The sequence below is a fragment of the Canis lupus genome, chromosome 4, assembly GCF_048164855.1.
Source record: "Canis lupus baileyi chromosome 4, mCanLup2.hap1, whole genome shotgun sequence".
Taxonomy (NCBI): Eukaryota; Metazoa; Chordata; class Mammalia; order Carnivora; family Canidae; genus Canis; species Canis lupus.
Genome location: NC_132841.1, coordinates 35,340,699 through 35,358,765, shown reverse-complemented (window position 1 = coordinate 35,358,765; position 18,067 = coordinate 35,340,699). Strand labels below are relative to the sequence as shown.

Genomic DNA, 18,067 nt, shown 5'->3' with positions numbered 1-18,067 from the left:
AAGTTAATTTAAGCTAGCTGTTACTATGCTTTATAGCTCTGAATTAACATCTGTTACAAACATTTTATATATATATATATGATTTCATTCTTTTTTTTTAACCATTTAAATGAAAATGTGCCATAGGGATTATTCTTAGGGTCCTATATTAATACAAAGAGAACAGGAAGTGGATTTGAGCCCTAGTTCTACTGTTTGTTGTTTGTATAACCTAATTTCTGATCTATCATTTTCTTATCTTCAAAATGGAAATGCCTGCTTTATAAGTTGTAAGGATTACACAAGAAGATATATGAAAATGTCCTATAAATAGAAAATATGAGGCAATTATCACTTATCTCCACCAGTGGTTTTCTATCAAAAACATTTGTTTCCTTGTTTTGTTTTCATTTGTTTCCTTTATAGGATAATGAATTGGAAAAGATTACAAGGAGGTTTACCATGGAGCTGGCAAAGAAGGGCTTTATTGGTATGTATTACCTTGTAGGCTTGAGCATGGAGTAGGAACATCTAAAAGGCAATTTTCTTAAGTTAAACTCCTGTTTTTATCTATATGCACATGGGTAGAATTGCCCCTTTACTTTGAAAAACTGGGTTCTGTGATAAATACGGTGGACATACTTGGGCCTGTTTTGGTAGGTCTCAGGTAGAAAAGCTCAGGTTCTCGGTATGCAGTGTGGACACAGGGGGATCGCTTCCACCTCTTCTGCTTGGACAATCTCTATTGTGATATCCAGAAAGATTTTAGGAAATAAATAATACCTGTTTTATAAATATTTTTTTTAATATGTAATAGTCACTTTTACAATAGTCTGTTCTGCAAGCAGTGAGAAATCTGCTGCCTTTTGGAACAAGAGCCTAGAGCAAGCTGCCCCTTCAGAGCAGTGGGCACAGGCTGGGAGGTGAGGGGCTCACCCTGATGACTCCATCTGCCCTCCCTGGTGGGTCTTGAGAGTCCCCGGGGTTCCTGATATTTGTCACGAGGCCCTTTTGCCAAACACTAGATTTCTAAGGGTGCTGATCTTCAAAGGCTTGATGTTTTTGCAGTAAGTGTCACCTGTGTTGTATGTTTTGTGTGAGATGTGAATATTTGCTATGATATATAAATACTCATCATTTAGTCAGTTTTTCAAGCAAATGAAGTCTGTATATTTCTTTTTTGTTCTAGAAGGATTCTAATTTGTTTTTATAACATAAAAGTATTTAACAGAATGTTTGCCCTTGTAACATAAAAAAAAACTGACTAAAATAAGAAAGAAAATCTACTTTCTCTGTTTTCCTGCCCCTGTGTTTTTCTTCCCCAACATTCTCCCCACTGTTAATTCCTATGAACTTAAGATATGCTTCCTTTGAAATTTGCCCTCTTCATAGGAAAAAAAGAGCATGAAATAAACTAATACAGAAATCAATATAAGTAGCACTAGAACTTGACCAGATTGGGTCTGTTGTTCATCATTTCACAGGCATTTGGATTCTTGGCATGTCTCCTCAGCACTGCTGTGAATCTGTCCTGTCAGAACAGGGGGGTGCCGGGTACTTGGAGGGGACTGCCTCCTTTACAGAACTGCCTACTACTGCTGAGATTTGGTGAACTGCAGTCATGTTCAGCCTAGAGAGCCTCATGATTTTTCTCTTAGCTTCAGTCGCAAAGTGTTTAATAGTCTTGAGTCACTTCAGACTTTATTGCCCATACCTAGAGTATAACGAGCTTCATTTTCTCTATATTCACAAGTACCTTGGGATTCCAAAGGTTAAAAGTGATTCCTGGAAACAGTGAAAGCCTAAATACTGCAATTTGACTTCTTTGTTGAAGCACAAAAGCCTCATTGACTCACAATGCAGCTAACCTGACACCTGGGCTCAGAAAGATTTGTAGCATCTGGGGAGGGGGGGGATCCTTTCTCTCCCTCCAGGGCCCAGAACTGGTCCTGAGTAAACCTCTGCAACTGAGTTCATTTATTTCTCCCTTACTTACTGACTTGTCTTTCCAGAGTTTCAGACTGTGAGTTGGACATGGGCCTGAGTCCTGGCCCAGGCACATCCTATGCCTTTAGGAAAAGCTTTTCATTTTCTGCAAAGAAGTCAGCTGGGCTTTTACTAAGGATTGCAGTGGCTCTGCAGCCCAGTGTGGAGGGAAGCCGTCCTACCTGGCTAGTGCTCCAGTCCCCGAATACTGAATGTCCTCCCAGTTGTCATTCTCCTTTACCTTCCTTCCCTGATGGTCCCTGCTTTTCAGCACAGATCTTACACTACCTCTGTTACATTTATTCATAAGAACTTTTTTTTTTATGCCGTTCTAAGGGATATCGGTCTGTAGTATTCTCTTCCTGTGAGGCCCTGATAACAGCATCATACTGGCCTCAGAGAATCTTCCTGTGAGGCCCTGATAACAGCATCATACTGGCCTCAGAGAAAGAGTTAGGAAGTGTTCTTTCCTCTAGTGTCTTTTTTTCTTTTTTTTAAACTTGTGAAAGCTTGGTGTTTATTCTGTTGTGTGAGTTTAGATACCACCTTTGTAAACTGTAAAGTTCCCTTGGTAATCCAATGTCTCCATTTCTTTATAATTTTCTCAGATTTCCCTGCACCAAAATTGGCCTTTCAGCTCCACCCTGTGCTCATGTTCTGTTAAAGCAGCTGTGCTCTTTAGTCAATTTTTCATCTTTTTTATACTATTGTGGGATTGACTGATGGCATTTTAGCTTTCCCAGGGTTATGTACCTGTTTTACAAAATGTGGATGTTCAGACCTGTTCTCTGTTAAAATATTTGAGTATTTTTCTGTAATTCAGGTTTTGCTTGTAATCCGAGCATTGCTGTCCATTGATTTTATGTGGAGTAGAAAACTCATAAGCCTAATAATATTTTGTGATTTCGGCTTTGGATCGGGAGCGCTGTCTCATCTTAGGCCATCTAGATGAATTGAGGTTTTTGAGAAGCCTCAGAATTTATCATGGTACATTTCCAGTTTACAAACTGCATACTTCAAACTTGCCCCTTGCCAATAGCCCTTCTCCACTTGAAATCGTGATTTGACGCAACAAGCATACTTGACACTTGATACTACTAAAAAACGTTTGTAGATCCCCCTTGCATTCAGGAGCAGTTTATCATTTACACCTTTGGAGAAAAGCAAATCCGATCAAACAAATCTTTACGAACGTCCTTGAAGTCTTGCTCTCAAGGAATGGACATTGTGAGCAAATGAGAAGAGTAGAGCCCCTTTTACAGAGGATAAGACTAGAACAGGGCGTGAGTCCGTCCAAGGAGGAGAGTTAGGGGTAGAGTGATTTGCGGGAAGTCAGACTTCATGAGAGTTAGAAACTGCCTAAGAGAAAGGGTGCTCAGATGCAAGAGAATGACAGATTAGCTGTGGGCCGGGTGGGAGCGTGAAAAGCTTGACCATTTCCAAGTTGTCTTAGACCAGTTATGTAGCCATTGCATCACAGCCTGTGCAGAGAAACACCTCCTTGGACGTGGGCCCCAAAAGTACAGGACAGTATTAAAGCATATGTTATTCAGTTGGTTAAGTAAAAAAATACAGAACTTGAGTACTTAGAAAGAACTTTTCTGTGGGAGACTTCATAGCTGAATAATTTTTAAAGTTCTATTTTTCTGAAACGTTAATGGGTTTGTATTAGTTAACTGAAACAATACAGAAAGTTATAAACAAGGCCGAAGTGGAAACATCGTGAGCAAGTGTGAGGTATCCATATCTTTCCAAACTTGTGCACACATACTACATATACAGGTGGAAATAAATGCATGGAGACTATACACAGGCCTGTCCAGAGAGAGAGAGAATTTTATGTAAATGGAACCTCTATACATGCTATACAAATCCTGCTTTTTTTTCCCCACGTAATGTGTTTTGGTGAGGACTACAAGCTTTTTACTGGCTGCATAGTATCTCTTTATGTAGATACAGCATTTTTATTTAATTGACCCACTAAATGGGATGTTTTTGTATTTATATGTTTTTGTATTTTATATGTATTTGTATCCCTCCCTTGACAGATTTGAGTGGACATCATTTAACACATCTTTAGGGGCACCTGGGTGGCTCAGTGGTTGAGCCTTTGGGTCAGGTCGTGATCCTGGGATCGAGTCCCACATCAGGCTCCCTGCATGGAGCCTGCTTCTCCCTCTGCCTGTGTCTCTGCCTCTCTCTCTCTCTCTCTCTGTCTCTCATGAATAAATAAATAAAATATTAAAAAATAGTAATAACGCATCTTTACCAGAGATCTCGGTGTGGCCGTCAATATTAGCGCTGACACTGGCATTTGTTGCTGCCGTGGAGTAACTTCTTATCCTCAAACTAACTTTCTAATCTGCTGTGATCTGAGCAATTGAAAGCTGAGGCCTAAAACTTTATGTACATTGAGGAAGCTTTGAATAACAGGTCAAAGCCCGGGTGAAATTATGGGCCTTAACACAAATGCTTCAGCAATGTGTATTTTTTTTTCCTTTTCTACTTGATGGGGAGGGCTTACACCCCCATAAGCGGTATGGTTCTGTGCTGCCTCAGACACAAACACTCCCCAAGCACAGCACTCATCCTTCTGTAGGCAGGATGGTACTGTTCTCTCTGGTTGTATGTAGTTCAAGGAGCTGAGGTCAAGAGGTGCCTATGCTCATGTATTCAGAAGTCCAGTTGAGTGGCTTCTGTCTGTTAGCAGAACTGACTTCCGAACAATATCTCAAGGCAACACCAGAGGGAGAAATTACCCATATAACATTTGTGTGTGTGTAAATTTTGTCGTGACGCACTTAACGAGTATTTCTATGACTTCAAGTAGTTACCCAGATCTAATGTTTTCTAACCACAGTAGCTTTGTTGTAAAAAATTACAAGGATTTAAGTGTATGAGATGAGTTCATCTTAAAAGCTAGTACAATGCCCTTTCCTTGTGTCCCCAGGTCCTGGCATTGATGTGCCTGCCCCAGACATGAGCACAGGTGAGCGGGAGATGTCCTGGATTGCTGACACCTACGCCAGCACCATAGGGCACTATGTGAGTACCCACCCAAAGCCCTGAGATCCTCATTTGCTGTCTACAAGAAATAACAAACTGATGTTATGTGGATGGAGAGAATTTGCTGGGTTCTTCTCCCCTTTAATCGTATCTTGATTTGCACATTATTTTACTTCCATCTCTCTAGTCGTAAACCATAAACGTAGCATGAACATGGACTGAGCTTTCACTTACATGCCACCCCATCCTGAAAGCTGGGATGGGACCTCAGAAATGATCACCTACCAGTCAGGGCAGGACATGGTGTAAAACACTAGAAGGGAAATGAAGAAGCCTTCAATTCTGACTTCCCGCAAAGAGCTTTCATTTAAAGAGGAACTAAGACACATAAGCAGATAAGATATGGAGATAGGATAATACATGGAGATGAGGCCTATTTAGAAGTGTACTAGGAGAGCGAAGAAGTACATGAACCAGGACAAAAATCTCAAGCCCTAGTTTTGCTAGTGAGAGGGGAGGCTCTGGCACTGCCCCTTTCCTCAAGGAGCCTGGGCTGGTGCTGTTAGACTGCACTGGAGCCCAGGGCCACGAGGCCTGGGGAGAGGCGTTGGCACCTGACAGAGACTCCATAGGACTGGAGTTGGATGTGTTATCAAGGAAAACAACCAGGAGGACTTGGGTCTGAGAGACCAAGTAGAAGTAGTGCCACTAATACAGAACACGAGAAAAACGAACTTTCTGTTCTTGAAAGGGATAGAACCTTGAAAAACATTTAAGGAGTAGGAAGAGATAGGGAGTTGAAAAGACATTCATTAAAAATGTATCTATGGGCAGCCCGGGTGGCTCAGCGGTTTAGCGCTGCCTTCAGCCCAGGGTGTGACCCCAGGGTCCCGAGATCGAGGCTCACATCATGCCCCCTGCATGGAGCTTGCTTCACCCTCTGCCTGTGTCTCTGCTTCTCTGTGTGTCTCTCATGAATAAATAAAATAAAATAAAATAAAATATAAAGTAATAAAAGATAGATAGATAGATAGATAGATAGATAGATAGATAGATAGATAGATAGAGCCTCTGCCAAACAAGCAAGATATTCAGTACAGTTGGGATAATTGGGAGCACAGGGAGTCCTGATGCTGGCACAAGGCGTAACAGGGCCCGGCCAAGCCTCCACAGGTGAGATCAGAGGAGGCCTCCTTGAAGGAGTAAGCTCTAGTCTGCACTCTGATGAATAGGATCACTTGCAGAAGGGACGGGGCTGTGAGTGTTGGAGGCAGAAGGAACCATTGGGTAAAGTTCTGGGGTGCAGAAGTGAACTTGAGGCTGAGGGAAGACTGGGGTAGTCAGAGTGGAAATCCAGAGAGTGGAGTCTAAGAGAGGCCACTTAGAGGAGAATTGGACCAGATCATAGGACCAAAGTCTTTGCCTTAAAAACAGAAGGATGCTGGTGGAGTGCTAACTAGAAGCAGGCATGAGGCATTTTGACCTTCACTGTGTGCAGCAGGGAATGAGACTGTTAGGGGCAGGACCATACAGGAGCCCAGGAGACGGGGGACCCTGGCCTGCAGTAGAGCTGGAGACAAATGGACAAATGGGAGAGGGATGGATGGATTGATTGATTTGATTTGATTTGATTTGATTATTTATTCATGAGAGACAGAGAAGCAGGCTCCGTGCCGGGAGCCCAATGTGAGACTCGATTCTGGAACTCCGGGATCTCACCCTGGGTGGAAGGCAGGTGCTCAACCGCTGAGCCACCCAGGAGTCCCAAGGAAGAGGGATTTAGAGGGAAGGTGGTCAGTTGCAGAAGGAGGAGGGCGAGGAGCTCCACATGCCTCGTTGAGGGAGCCGTGTTTGGGAAGAAACGAGTTCAGCAACTAGATCATCCATCTGGGGGACAGAAAGTGGAACCAGGCTGCAAGGAGCAGTTGAAGGAGGGAAATGGGGCACAAGGAGTAGCCTTCACAGAGAGGAATGGCGCTGGGCCGCAGAGCGGAAACGAGACAGGTGCCTGCTGCCCAAGGACAGGGGTGGTTGGCAATTGTCTGGCTGTGGGCTCCACGTTCATCCTTGCAGGAGATGATGCAAGAGAGACGGACAGCGGAGGTAGCAGAGTCCTCCAAGGAAATAAAGGCCTCGTGAATTTTCCTTTAAAGGGCCCTGGGGGAGGGGCGCCTGGGTGACACATTCCGTTAAGCATCTAATTCTTGGTTTTGGCTCTGGTCATGATCTTGGTCTTGAAATCAAGTTCCATGTCACACTCCCAAGCTCGGTGCAGAGTCTGCTTGAGATTTTTGCTCTCCTTCCCTCTACTTGCTCCCTCTGTCTCTTTCTCTCTCTCTCTGTCTCAAAACCTTTTTTAAAAAGTTGGGGGGAGGCCCTAGTGGCAAGATGAGCCCTGGAGAGGAGAACTAGAACTCTTGCCCCCAGAGAAGGAAGGGGGCTGCAGCTTGCAGTAGAGGAGCTCAGACATTAGTCTGAGGACCTGAGAGGGTGCAGACTGTGGTTGGGAGTGTGAGCAGGCCACCTGGATTCAGAACTGGCTCCCTTACACACCAGCTCCATGGCCTGTGGCAGGCCTTGAGCGCCCTATGCTTCCATTTCCCGTATATAAGATGACAATAGCAATAGCTCCTAATGATTAATTGAATAATAAAATATAATGCACTCAGAATAGTACCCACTCCTGGAGCACCTGGGGGGCTCAGTCAGTTAAGCACCTGCTTTCAGCTCAGGTCATGATCCCTGGGTCCTGGCATTCGGGCCCCACATCTGGCTTCCACGCTCACCAGGAGCTTGCTTCTCTTTCTCCCCCTGCCTGCTTATGTTACCTCTCACTATCTCTCTCTTTTTCAAATAAATAAATTAAATCTTTTTTTAAAAAAATAATAGTACTCCTTAGTAAAACACACAAGACAACAAGTATTCATAAATATTAGATCGGTAAATTGCGAAAATCCCCTGAAATAAAACGAACAGTATGAGATGCTTCAGAGAATTTTGGTTTTAACTGCCATTCCCCAAAATGATGCTTTTTCCATGTCCCCTTTTGATATTAAATGAACTCCGAATTATGGTCTCTGTTTTTAAACAAGACACTAGACTGCTTAGTGCCAAGTAGTAGACACCACATTCATTATTCATAGCTTACTGCCAGGGGTGACCACAAAAGAAAGTTTTGTGAGGCACTGCCAGCTAAACCTGGCAAAGGGCTTCCCTTCTTAAAGTGATAGGAAATCCAAAATTAGGGCCTAAGGTCAGGAAGCTACTGTTTTTCTTACTCATTTCAGATGTAAACCTAAACCTGCCTCAGCTTTTGTGTAATCTGCCCAGAAGTGCAGGCCGCGGAGTGAGGGCGTGTGGTCCCTGGGCTTCTGGGACAATCCGGTGTGCTGGGCGCCGGGCAGCTGGCACCGGGCCTGACCTCAGACGGGGTTGCTAGCGGCTCCGGCATTCACATTTGCACTGTGTAAAAGCATTTGGCTCTAGGTTTGCAATTCTGCGTTCACACAAGTGTTAATTATTCATGAAGGGAACTGTGGGAAAATTGACTAATTTCTGTAAATCACTTTACTGGACTGCCTTCTTTTTTTAACTTTTATTCTTTTTTTTGTTGGCGATTTACAGCTAATACAATTCTAAGTTGTCTCTGTAAAAACAGTTAAACACACACACACACACACAAAAAAAAAAAAACCTTAAAAAAAAATAGTTAAACACTACAGATAAAGACCAGGTTACTTGTTAACTCACCCAGCTACATCTATTCGGGGGTAGGGAGAGTGTGAAGTAAGGCATTGCGTCTTCCTTAGTGGGTAGCAGATTGCCCCACAAGTTTATTAAATAGTCCATAATTTATCCACAAATGTAAAATGCTTCCTTCTTTTTATGTTGATGTCCTGTGTATAATAGGGCCATCTATTTTTCCTGCCCCACTGACCAGTCTATTATTCTACATTGTTCTGGTGGCTACATTTATGGATATACCTGGAAGGGAAGTTCTCCCAAGCCCTTTCTTTCTTCTAATGACAGTTTCTGAGCAAGAATACATGGTCACTTCACAGAGAACAGGAGGACAGATGGTAAAGACTGTTACTCCCCGACCCTGCCCCCGGAGCTGGCGTTTGCTTCCAGGGGTCCTCCACTCACACTTGCACAGGAGCCTCTCTGTCTCACCCACATGTACCTTTGTATTTTCCTAACTCAAATGATACCATACCAAATACACAAAAAATTTAAGTTCCTAGAAGTAGAATCTTTGGATTACTAGGTATTTTTATTTTGGTAGGCATTCCAGATTGCCCTACAAACCCTTTAATTATTTTGTCTTTTTTTTTTTTTTTTTTTTTTTCAAATTTCTTGAATACTTTTGTTAATCTATTCCTTTAGTTGAACTTTGAATATTATCTTTTAAAGTAGCATTTAGGGGATCCCTGGGTGGTTCAGTGGTTTAGCACCTGCCTTTGGCCCAGGGCGCGGTCTTGGAGTCCCGGGATCAAGTCCCACGTCGGGCTCCCGGCATGGAGCCTGCTTTTTCCTCTGCTTGGGTCTCTGCGCCTGTCTCTCTCTCGCTCTCTCTTTATCATGCATAAATAAATAAAATCTTTAAAAAATAAAGTAGCATTTTATTGAATTTCTAGATTAGTTTGGTGGGAGAGTATCTTTACAATGTGGAGTCTTCTCATCTAACCAGAACTACCATGATACCTCTTCCTACTTAGGCTCTGTTTTGATGACATGTTCAAGTTTATGGTAGGTTTTAAGACACATGTAGGATGTATATCCAACTTAATAGGCCGTAAGTACTTTTGAAGGAATAATAGTTGTAAACAGAACTATCTCTACTTTTGTGACACTGTTATTTGTACTTAATAATGTTAAGTTCCTAAAAACTATTTCTCCTGTTGGAAGATAATGATTTTTTTGTTTTTTGTTTTGTTTTTGAGAGAGAGCGCACTAGCGGGGAGAGGGAGAAGCAAACTCCCACTGAGCAGGGAGCCCACACAGGGCTTGATCCCAGGACCCTGGGATCATGACCTGAGCTGAAGGCAGACTTGAATTTAACCCACTGAACCACCCAGGCACCCCATGAAAATATGATCTATTTTATTATATTTTTTTCTAGGAACAGAAATCTAAAAAAGTGAGGCATATCCCTATTGGTGAAGGTGTATATAGTCCTCATAAGCAAAATAGACAAAAATGTAAAGTTTTGACTTTTTCTTGCAGGATATTAATGCCCATGCCTGTGTTACGGGTAAGCCCATCAGTCAAGGTGGGATCCACGGGCGGATCTCTGCAACTGGCCGGGGAGTCTTCCATGGGATTGAAAATTTCATCAATGAAGCATCTTACATGAGTATTTTAGGAATGACACCAGGGTTTGGAGATAAAACGTTTGTTGTTCAGGTAAAAATGTTTGCTCTCTTGAAGAATAACTGATATACATAGAGTAAGTTTTTCAGTGTTTTTAGATTTGCAATTTTTAAATGTCATTCTTTTGAATCTCTGTAACTATTAGGATGGATGTTTCCGGAGTAATACATGCTTTAATTTCTAAATCTTGATGACTAGATTCATGTGACTAGAACCACTTTCAGTACCTCACAGATACGTATGAAACTATCACCAACTTCTTTTGGTCAGTATTTAAATTGAAGTTGTTTTCAGAAGGGGAAACGTTTGCACAATGATCCAGATTTCAACTTTCAGGAAGAATTTCTTTGGTATTTGGTTATTTTACAGAGTAGAATATAAATTAAGTTGAATGGTACTTTGTTTTTTCCAAAGGAAATGTAGAAAAATGTATAAAGACTACTTTGTACCATTCCATGCTATTAAATTTGAAAACCTATATGAAACCATTTGAAATGGACAATATTCCAGTAATATCTAAAGACATATACCAGAAAGAGAAAAGATTCATGAATTTGACTATATCAAAATTCAAAAAGATCTTTTACCTAAGAAAAATCAGTATAAACAATGTAAAAAGACAAACTTAAAGTTTCCAACTTATTCTACTGCAAAGTTTCAACACTCATAACATAAACAGCATGTAAAAACTGAGAAGAAAAAGAGCAAATAACTCCAGGGAAAAACAGGTTAGTGAAATGAACAGATAATTCTAATTCTCACAGGAGTAGACATATAAAGATGTTCTAGCTCCCTCATATTTTTTAAAAAATGCATGCAAAAGAAAATGACACAGAGGAACTGAATGGTACTTTAAAATAGAATAGAACTCCTATTCCTCCCAGGGTGTGACATAAGGCATCTGGTCCAAGGGACTGAGGACATGGGTGGCATGACTGGCTCTTTTATAAGCCAACCAACCTAAACTTCTTTAGGACTCACTATCACAGATAATAGAAGATGGGATTCCACATGGGACATTTATTGCTGAAGAGAAGCCATTCAGTACATTGTTTCTTGTGACAAAAGGATCTTGAGAATGACTTCTAAACTGATAGAATGTGTCTTGGTCAGAATATGACTCTTCCTTCTACACTGTGTAATTGTTCTCTCTAGGGATTTGGTAACGTGGGCCTGCACTCTATGAGATACTTACATCGTTTTGGTGCTAAATGTGTTGGTGTTGGTGAATCTGATGGGAGCATATGGAATCCAGATGGTATTGACCCAAAGGAACTGGAAGACTTCAAATTGGTATGTTAATCTAAAGTCTGAACTGTGACTACCCCGAATATTGTAAAGTTGAAATAAGTGTTACTAATATCTATTTCCCTTGTTAATTTTTTAAAATGCAACCCAAAGATTTGCTCTTAATAGATGAGTCTTCCTATCATGGGCACTAATTGTAAACACTGAAACTGCAGTGCAGCCATTAATTCTGACTTCTCAATCAATTCTCAGCAACATGGATCAATCCTGGGCTTCCCCAAGGCAAAGCCCTATGAAGGGAGCATCTTGGAAGCTGATTGTGACATCCTGATCCCCGCTGCCAGCGAGAAGCAGCTGACCAAGTCCAATGCACCCAGAGTCAAAGCCAAGGTGAGAGCTTGGTACCAGTGTGGAATGACCGTGAGGGTCATAGAAAAGCTCTCAATTGGTTTTTCTCTTTTTTTAACTGCTTTGTTGAGCTATAATTCAAATACCATACAGTTCACCCAAGCGTAAAATTTAGTGGCTTTTTGTGTATACACAAAGCAGTGCAGCCATCCATCACCGCGGGTTTCCTCTTAAACCAAACTTCCAAAAAGTGGTTAGGGAAATAGAAGGGTTTTATATACTTTATTTATAGAACAAAAGACTTCTTACTAACTTAATTTAAACTGGACTTCTTCTCCCCATTGCCCCTTGCACCTGGTGTAGGGTTTCGATGGCACTGCTGGCATTTCTGTATGTCCTGACTCTCTTGCAGATCATTGCTGAGGGTGCCAATGGACCAACAACCCCAGAGGCCGATAAGATCTTCCTGGAGAGGAACATCATGGTGATTCCAGTAAGTCATCTGTGTTTTATATGTACTTGGAATCCTCTTCTATAAGGAATGAGAGAGAAAGAGATAATCATTAATTTCCCAAACTGTAGTAAATACTTCACCTTTATTTGCTTTTAAGAAAATACAGTAGAAGCATGGTTAGTGTAAAAAACCTGACAATTTTCACCTTGACCTGAACATTATTTTCCAACTTTAAGCTCTTTTTTGATTATGTATTTAGCCTGCTTAATAATCCAATTTTATAAATGTATATTGTGCTGGAAATATGAGTTCCAGTTAAACTCGGAAGCCTCTGTGTAATTTCTAACCTTATGCATTTCAAATGTCCCTTGCCTCTTTACTCCTATGAAGAATGTGTGCCTGGGTTATCAGTGGGCAAGCATGGGTTCTATACCAAGGATTATTTGCAAGTGGAAGTTAGTGTGGATTTGTGATGCATTTAGAACTTTTGTTGAAAACATTTAAGAGATTCATTTCAACTGAAACAGACTGCCCCTAGATAGTAGGAAAAAGAATGCTGATCTTCTCGTAAGGGGCGCTGTGGACAATCCAGTTCTGTGGTTAGTGGGCAAGCAATTTTGTCTCAAGATTTTTTTGGTAGAGAAGCTCTAACCAAAATTGATCAAATACTTGTTAGTTAATAAAAAAAAGTTATTATTTTTTTTTTCAAAATGGAAAAAAACTCAAGTGGATTGGAAAAGACATTTGTTAAATTTTTAAGTGTGAAATCCCTGATGCAATCTAAGATCTATTTGGGGAGTTTAAAGTATAATCTATTTGCCTTGATATAAAAATGGAGCTCTGATGTTCATTGAAAGCATTTATTAAAACCATGATTTTCTCATTTCTTTGGTGTCTTCCCTGTCACATTTTTGTGCCTAGGACCTCTACTTGAATGCTGGAGGAGTGACAGTGTCTTACTTTGAGTGGCTGAAGAATCTGAATCACGTCAGCTATGGCCGTTTGACCTTCAAATATGAAAGGGATTCTAACTACCACTTGCTCAGTGAGTTCCGATGACCTTGTCCAAAAAATCTGGGGGGCCAGCTAAAAGTCTGGAAGAAGCTTACACTTCGAAAGGACTAGTTTCCTTTTTTAATCCCAGAGAATTTACTCTCAGAACAGAAAATTATATTATTCTGTCTTATGAGCCTGAGGACCAAAAGTATATTGAGTTTTTTCATGGATATTTAACTTACTAACTCTTTCAAATGTATTTGCATTCAGATGTTGGTTCTGTGCTGTAATGTTCTCTGAACATAATCTATAAATTAGTAAACAGAGTATCCTTTTAAGCCAGGCGCTCACTGGTACTCCTCCATTCCGATCTCTGGTTGCTCTTAGTGGAGGCCTTTCTAGTGTTCAAGAATTTTTGGAGTCTCCTGATGAGAATGTGGCTTTTCTTTGCCTAGAGTAGGCTCCAGAGTTAATGGGCCAATCTCGTCCCGCTGAAGTAAGGCCAGACCTCCAGCCGAGCTTCACTGAGCCCACTCTGAGAATCTGGGTGAAGTGTTCCATCCATTTCCGTTTCTTTTTCCCTCAGCATTTTCTTTTTCACAGAGCCAAGGAAAAACCCTGGTAATGGGTGTTATGGAAACAGAGCACTGACCTAAATTCACATTTATATAGGAATTTGGCAGAGTTCTAAATGATTAACCTGTTCACGGCATTAGTGTTGAAGGCTTCTAAACTCTGTGGTGGTTTCTGGGTCGTGGATATAGTTGGAGACTACTTTTGGTTCTACTTCATTTTTTTTTTTTCTACTAGCAGTATTTTAACTTCACCTCTCGGCTTTCTGCAGTGTCTGTTCAAGAGAGCTTGGAAAGGAAATTTGGAAAGCATGGTGGAACTATTCCCGTTGTGCCCACAGCAGAATTCCAAGACAGGATATCGGTGAGTGCGCTGTGGCGGGCTGCCCCCCCCCCCCCCCCCCCCCCCCGCCCCACACACACACGCACATGCGCCTGGTCCTTAGCCCCCGGCAGGTGGATGAGGGTCACAGGGGGTCAGCAGCTGGCGGTGATGATGGGACCCGTGTGTGCTCTGCACATGCCTTTCTCATTATTCTAAACGGAGTAGGATTTTAGTTTAAAATAATCGCTCTTCTGCTCTTGGTACTTCTGCAATACAGATGGCTCAACAGGTGATTCTAACCTAATTGTGAAGAATTACTGTGTATCCTAACTCTTAAGCTTCAGAGAAATGGAAAGAATTGAAAAGTAAATATTAGGAGAGCCTGGCTGGCTCAGTTGGAAGAACAGGCGACTCTTGATCCCTGAGTCGTGAGTTGGAGCTCCATGTTGGCAAAAGGGATCCCTTAAAAATAAAAAATAAATAAACTTAAAAAAAAAAAAAGAAAAGCTTTACAGAAACAAAGAAAACATTAAATTGAACTATATGAAGAATTGAAATTGCTTTGTGGACATGAACAGGAATGAAAGGAAGCAGGTAGAAAAGGTATCGGAGTGAGTTAGCTGACGGGACAGTAATAGTGCCCCTATGTCACAGAGATCGTCTTCCTCGTAAATGGCAGAGACCTTAAATACAGATTAAGGTTTCTTTAATGTATTAAAGTAGCAAAAACCATAAATGGATGTTCTACTCACCGTGTCTGTGGTGAGACTGGACCTTTATTGCTGACGGGACGGACCGGCGCAGCTCTTGGGGGATGTGACGGGCTCTCAGTCCTGCCCGTGGATGCTGCCCTAACGTCCCCTCTGGGACCTCCTTCTGAAGGACCGGATGGCTCCGCGCGTGGTGCCGTCATGGGGACGTGTTCACTGTCAGGTTTTTAAATCAGGTTTGATTTCAGAGTCTACATACACCTGCAGGGAAATGGCTCAAGTATAATCAACCTGACTCCGTGTGAAACGTCAGTCATGGGCAATGCCGTAGGCAGCACAGCGTTGGGGCCAGGGCATCCTTGGGTGCTAGCCGCTGCCCTGGTGAGCCGGCCTTCTGGGGCCCCCTGCGCCGGCCTGCCCCACCCCGCCCCCGGCCAAGCCCCCGGCGGGAGCCCAGGAAGAGGCCAACTTACTCTACCCTCTGTAACCAGCGTTGGCCTTGTGTGTGGACCTCCCTGTTTCCAGATGCTCTACGTGCCTCAGAGGTCGGGCTTTGGGGCTGTCCTCACCCCTGACTTGCCGGCTGGAAGGGGGCCTAGCGTGTGGGTGTACAGCACAGGCTCTTTCCAGCGCCTTCCCCTAGCTCCCCGTCTAGCTCCGTGCTCCCCAGGCTTGCCGTGGCCCTGCCAGGACCTGCGTCAATGACCCCCCCGACACCCCCGTGTGTCCCCGGTCCCCTCCTTGTCTAACGTAAACCATGGGCTCCATCATTAGCCCCTCCCTTGCCCTGTTGTGCCTCCACATGCCCCCCGCTAACACCTGAACCCTGACGACCCCAAGCGTGCCCCCATGCGCCTGTCCCCTACAACGGGCAGGAGGCCCTGCTGACTGCCCAGCCCCAACCCGAATCTCAGGTCCGCGGCCGGGCCAGCTCTCGCTTCTCCCTGTTTCACTTTCTCTCTGCCACCCCCGAGTACCTGCCTCGGGAGCTCTGGGCAGAGAAACCTCCACCCCGGCTCCCGGCGCCTGCACCGTCTCGTGTCCCAGAGCGGCTCTGGATGCCTCCATCTAAGCCCAGTGGCCTGTTTTCATGTCCCCAAAGTGTGCGGCTAGGGCTCCCCGTCCCTTCCGTCCCACCTCAGCAGTCGTTTCTGTCCTGTGCTCCGTGTGGCCTCAAAAACAGTGCAGGCCCTGGGGGCTCAGCTGGGCGTCTGCCTTCAGCTCAGGTCATGATGGCAGGGTCCTGGGATCGAGTCCTGCTTGGGCTCCCTGCTCAGCGGGGAGCCTGCTTCTCTTTCTCCCCCTGGGCTCCCCCCAACTTACGCTCCCTTGCTGTCTCTCAAACAAATAAGATCTCCAGGAAAAAAAAAAAAAAACAGCCTCAATCCTGGTTCCCCTTCCCGACTTTGTTCTTGTTTGTCTCCCTCATAGCAACGCCCTTAAGAGTCGTGCACCTGCGTGCAGTCCCTCCCCTCCGCTCCCCTCTGCTGACACCCCCACCCGGACCCCCGGCACCCTCCTGTCCTCTCCCGGCGCAGCACCTGTTCTCACAGCCGACGGCGCCTCCGGGATCCCTTTCTTTCGCCTCCTAAGACCCCACAGCCTCGGGCCTCTCCTTCCGCAGCCATTCCTTCCGTTCGCCCTCTGCGACTCCGTCACCTCTTCTCCAAGCCGCAGCCGCTGGATCACTTCGGGGTCTAATGACCTCCATCAGGCATGGGTGTTGGCCGTCTCCCCCACCGGGACACTGGTCCCTGAGGGCAGGACAATCCCTCTGCCCCCAGGCCTAGAGGAGCCCCTGGCCGGGCCCCACAAGTGTTCCATGAGGAGTGCATGAGTGGGAATCCATGCCCCACCCGGGAAACGCCTTGTTTCCTGTGACTTGATAGGACAGAACAGAGTCTGCCACGGGCACTCTTGATACAGGGGTGACAGGCGCGCGCCTCCCAACGTGACGCAAATGCTCGCAATGGAGGGCAGCTTGGACCCCCTTTGGTGGGTGACCCTGTTTTGAGTTTCCAGCCGGCGTGGCAGGATTCATAGCTGACGTGGGGCTGGAAACAACTGCCTAGAGGAGTCTGATGAAGCAAATGAATCATGGGAGGAGTAGTTGGCAGGCGAGCTTACTGTGGTCGAGGACCCTGGGTTGGAACAGCCCAGCTCTCGCAGCCGCCGCCTTTGACCGCGGCCAGCCCCGCTGGGTGGGGTGACGGGCACAGCGTGGGTAGCACTGCTGAGTGCGGAGCCCGGGAAGAGTAGGCCAGGCTCCTCTGCCCTGGGCCCACACCCCACCGTCCTGCGTGCGGCGTCCCCCCGGGATCCTCTTGGTGACTATTGGCGTCACGTGGAATGAAGAGTAAATGGTGGCCACACCGCCACCACTGAAGCCGCCGTCCAGGGGCCGCGGGGCAGGGCTGCGTGCCGACCTCAGTCCTTGCGCTCCCAGGTGAGCGTGTGTGCGTGGCCATGTTAACCGTCTGCTCCTCCCCTAGGGCGCCTCTGAGAAGGACATCGTGCACTCTGGCCTAGCTTACACCATGGAGCGCTCCGCCCGGGTAGGTGCCGGTGCCCCTGACGGGCAGGGTCTCCAGGGGCTTCATACACTTCCCTGCCGGGCCCGGGGTGAACCGGTAATTGCAGGTTGGGCCACTGTGAGGTTCGGCGGTTAGCACATGCCCCGTCACCGGCCGTCTGGGTCGCCCTGCAGGCTTCAGGAGGCTCCCTTGCCAGAGAACGAGCGTAGGCAAAGGGTGACTAGGTCCTTAATTCAGGACTTGAAACACAATTTGAGTCCAGTTTTCCTAATTTCTCGTTCAGATTCTGTGTGGCTTTAAGTTGAAATCGCGCAGGCAGACGTTATTGGTGGTGCTTGTTGTTCGGTCTTTTTAATGAGCTAGTAGTTGACACCCTAAATTCACCCTTTTAGAGTAGACAGTCTGCACGCCCAAGCACCCTCACAAGACTGCCTAGGCATGGGCACCCTGTCCTAGCATCCTTAGCTCTGTGGAATGCTCGCAGGGCCCAGCAGGGAGCTTGCTGCCTCTAGCAGCGTACCGAGCTCAAGGCAGGG

At 44.9% G+C, this 18,067-nt stretch overlaps 1 protein-coding gene across 1 annotated transcript in view; it reads left to right on the top strand.

Annotated features, from left to right (window-relative positions):
* The window catches only part of GLUD1 (glutamate dehydrogenase 1), a 34,039-nt gene that overhangs the window by 14,497 nt on the left and 1,475 nt on the right, over positions 1-18,067 (top strand). Inside the window, exons 4-12 of the mRNA XM_072823887.1 lie at positions 406-469; positions 4,916-5,010; positions 10,198-10,377; positions 11,500-11,637; positions 11,845-11,982; positions 12,353-12,433; positions 13,316-13,439; positions 14,235-14,326; positions 17,490-17,552. Of these exons, the coding sequence (XP_072679988.1) occupies positions 406-469; positions 4,916-5,010; positions 10,198-10,377; positions 11,500-11,637; positions 11,845-11,982; positions 12,353-12,433; positions 13,316-13,439; positions 14,235-14,326; positions 17,490-17,552 (975 nt within the window). The remainder of the gene's footprint in view (positions 1-405; positions 470-4,915; positions 5,011-10,197; positions 10,378-11,499; positions 11,638-11,844; positions 11,983-12,352; positions 12,434-13,315; positions 13,440-14,234; positions 14,327-17,489; positions 17,553-18,067) is intronic.